The sequence below is a fragment of the Mesitornis unicolor genome, unplaced genomic scaffold (genome assembly GCF_000695765.1).
Source record: "Mesitornis unicolor isolate BGI_N332 unplaced genomic scaffold, ASM69576v1 scaffold24693, whole genome shotgun sequence".
In the NCBI taxonomy this organism is placed as follows: domain Eukaryota; kingdom Metazoa; phylum Chordata; class Aves; order Mesitornithiformes; family Mesitornithidae; genus Mesitornis; species Mesitornis unicolor.
Window position 1 is genome coordinate 26954 of NW_010174336.1, and position 3819 is coordinate 30772.

At 45.2% G+C, this 3819-nt stretch overlaps 1 protein-coding gene across 1 annotated transcript in view; it reads left to right on the forward strand.

Annotated features, from left to right (window-relative positions):
- FAM65B (family with sequence similarity 65, member B) overlaps window positions 1–3819 on the forward strand; it is a 21533-nt gene that overhangs the window by 9424 nt on the left and 8290 nt on the right. The window contains exons 8-9 of the mRNA XM_010181014.1: window positions 1867–1910; window positions 3249–3374. Of these exons, the coding sequence (XP_010179316.1) occupies window positions 1867–1910; window positions 3249–3374 (170 nt within the window). The remainder of the gene's footprint in view (window positions 1–1866; window positions 1911–3248; window positions 3375–3819) is intronic.

A 3819-nucleotide genomic window follows, 5' to 3' on the forward strand; every position in this document is an offset into this window, starting at 1 on the left:
ATACCTGTTGGGAGTGCCAGGACAGCAGGAGGTAAAATTCTCAGCCATTCCACCCAGGAAGAACAATACACTGGCCTGATGCACCAGGGGCTCTACAACACTGAGCCCAGCACCAGCAACCACAGTCCACGTGTCCAGCATCCTGCACACCAGCAGAAGTATACATGAACTTCAGGTGGCCCAGCCAATGAAATCACTAGTGTCCTGCCACCTTACCACAGTCAAGTAATGACCCTGTCCCCTAACTACTTAGGCTGACACCCCAAGAGCAACCTCCCAGCCGACCTGCATTAAAAGCCCAGGGCATTGCTTTTACAAAGGCATGACATTTGAAATGGTACGATAGAGCTGTTGGCTCCTGCCTTGCATTTAGTCCCCAGGAGCCATTCAGTTACCGAAAAGTTGATTTCTATGAAAGTACTTATGCCCTGTAATCAAGTCAGTGCTTAGCCCCCTCTTCATCAGACTGCAGAGACTTGACCAGCCTGGTTGGACCAGTCACCACTCACACACCTTGACTCCGGACAATATCCATGTGGAGTTTTAAGATGCATTTCCCCGCCCACCACACCCACTGAGCAAAGAAAAGACCTTTTATTTTCCTCAGATGCTTTCAGTGATGTCCCAGCAGAGATCAAATTCACTTATAAAAGCATGCCTGGGGAGAGAGAAACAGCAGTGGAGTGCTAGTAAGCTTAAATTATTTATAAACAGTAAATAAATTAGAAAGGAATTGGTAATATGAGCTCTGTGCAAGGGCCTCTCTGTTCTGCTAAACAGTAAGATGAGCAAAGAAAACTCTTTTCTGGTCAAAGTAATGAAGAGGAGGATCAGCAGATTGCAGGGACAGGCTGTGACTACATGCAGAAGTCTAGATGCTCCTACAGTCCAGCGAGCAGGACTAATTCAGCCTGGTAAATAAAGCCAACATTAGGGTTCATCTTACTTGCCTTGATTTTAACACACCCATATACGTTCAACTACAGCATTTTGGGATAAATGCAGCCCAAAGACCTTGTAAAGTTTGTTTTCATTCCTTTCTCTACCACAAGCTTTGTATGTGTCCTCGAAGTTGTTTCTTGTTCTACCCTTAAAAAAATAAGCAAATGTATACCATAAGTGCTTTGCTGCACTACTTCTACTCCTCTGGGGAAAGATGGGATAAATCTCGTATTACAGATGTCAGTCATGTTTCTTGATTTTACTTACTATTGAAAGATATTCGGATTGTATGAGATTGATAATGTTATGGCAACGCCAAACAGAAGGAGCCCCTCTTGTGTTTCTGTTAAGATGTACTAAGAAAGTACTCTGTGTTAAAACGTATAGCTCAGTCTGATTAGTGTTAAGTTGCAAGCACGACACGGTAACCAGCAGCTCGCCCACGCGCTGTGATAGTAAGGGTGCTAAGCTCGGTTTCTGAAGCCAGATGACGTCAGGAAACTGTTTCTTCCTTTTCTAGAATTATTATAGAACAATTCGAGCTGCTGTAGGAAAAAAAAAAAAGCCGGAAAGTGCAAATCTTTGATATGCAAGAAACCACAACCCAAGGAATTGTTTCTTCTAACCTTAATGATTCTGTGGTTCTGTGTGGAATTATATACCGAAAAAAAAAAGAAAAGAAAAATAAAATTAATATGGGGAGGTGTAGGGTGTGTTAATCTTAGTTTGGAGGGTGCTAAGGCAGCAGTAAAGAGGAGGGGTGAAAAACCCCTCCCGGCGAAGCGGCTGCCAGGGGGCTGCCGCCCTCTCCCGTCCGAGGGTGGCAGCGGTGGCCCGGGGCACCCCGGAGCAACCCGCTGCGGGTCACTGCGGCGCTGAGCAGCCCAGGCCCTCCCACAGCCCCTCCATGTGTTTTCTCCTCAGGTCTGGCTGGCTTCGCTCGGCTCTGCCCGGGAGATCAGTACGAGGTACGTCTGCGTTGGTTTACGGTTTGTTTGGTAGCAAAGGAATCAATCAAAAGAAAGGCAGATTTCTGCTGCTTTTTATGTCGCGATGGGTAAAACCTTTTCACATCAGCATCCCAAGGAATGGCTATTAATTTTCCTGTATATGCACTGAAGAACCTTACAGTTCTCTTTTTATCTGCCTATGTCAGAGCATCTGTCTGAAGACCTGAAAACTGTATTCAGAGCACTGGATGATGGCTAGTCAAAGAACTACAAGCTTTTTTAAAAATAAAAAATTAAAAAGTTCAAACTAAAAGGGAAAAAAAAAAGCAAAACCCCCTTATTTTTTAAGTGCCTCCCAGAAGGAGGGCATGCTTCTTACTATCCTATTAATGACAAATATTTCTGATTTTCCTGGAAAAATGCATATTCCCCATCTCATGCATGCAGAGCAAATTGGACACATCCTTGCAAGCATCCTTTACTGAATGCTTAGGCTTTACTTTGTCATAAAGCAGAGTAAGAGAATGGCACAGAATAGCCATTTCTTGAGAGCCAGATGTTACCTGCTCTGAGACTGCATCAGGATCTCTGGTCACAGTGTTCCAGTGGATAACATCAAGAGCAGGTTAATTAGAGATGAATTAAAATAAAAGCCTCCAGCTTTACCCAGAGCAGAGCTAACCCTGCAAGAAATTTGCAAATTGATTATGGATCCCCTCTAACCTGTACTTCCCAGCTGTCTTGATCATTGATTCATTTGTTCCCACACATTCCCTGTGACAAATCTCTCCTGCCAGCAGCATGGCCTTCCTCTGCAGGGCCAATTAGTTGGGGTGGGTCTCTCCTAGCCCACCTCACAGCCCTGCATGTCCTTGTTGCTCTCTCATTCATTTTCATCACCAGCCAGCCAAAGTCTCACAGCTGGGAAGGCCTCTGATGGAGGGACCCACCTACCCTTTCCCCTGCCTGGGAAAGCATTAGATCCAGTAAGCTGTAGGTGTTAGGAAAGGCTATGAGGACATTCCTCCTGCCCCTTCGAATCTTCCCCCTAACTGCTCCTTTCCTTGTAAAAAGAGCTAAAACTCCTTCAGCTTCTTTGTTATGAGTTATGTAGTCACATGAAGGTAAAAGCTGGGGTGAGCGGTGCTTTACTGAATAGGGCAATTAGGAGAGCTGAGAGGCAGAGATACTGCAGGATAGACCTTTTCCTTCTGACTGTATGGGAAACAGAAGGGCAGCACCTGCTCCACTGACTCTTCCAACCTGTTTCAGACCCTTTCCCCAATTCTGGTTCTGATATTTGTGCATCAAGGGAGCAAACTTCTCAAGAAAATAAGAGGATTTTTCTTTTTTCAGATTTTCATGCGTTATGGTCGCCAGCGATGGAAACTGAAAGGCAAAATAGAAGTGAATGGCAAGCAAAGCTGGGATGGAGAAGAAATGGTTTTCCTCCCTCTCATTGTTGGACTGATCTCCATTAAGGTACACATGCTAACTCCTTTGCCTGCAAGCAAGACAGCAGTCAAGAAGCTGCCTTCTCATGCACCACCAGCAAAAATGCAGCAGCAGATAATTAAACTCTTTTCAAATGAACCATAATTAATCCCACAGCTGCTGAGTTTGTTAATACTGCTCATGTAACAGAGCAGCTTCTGTTGATCTGGAGAAATGCATAGGTCTCTCATTTGAACACACGGAGTTGGGCATGAGCTGGGACAGTCCTGAAGTCCAGTCCCATCACCCTGCAGAACAGCAGCACTACAGTGTGAGGTAGCAGCGCTGTGAGGTTTCTGCTCACAGTGAGATGGGAGCCTGTAGAAAAAAACACTCTGACTTTTTGGCAGCTTCCTAGAGTACAGCAGTTCCCAAAATTTCTTAATGCCCACAAGCCTCTGCTTTCCTCTGACTCTATGCCTCATTCCCCAGG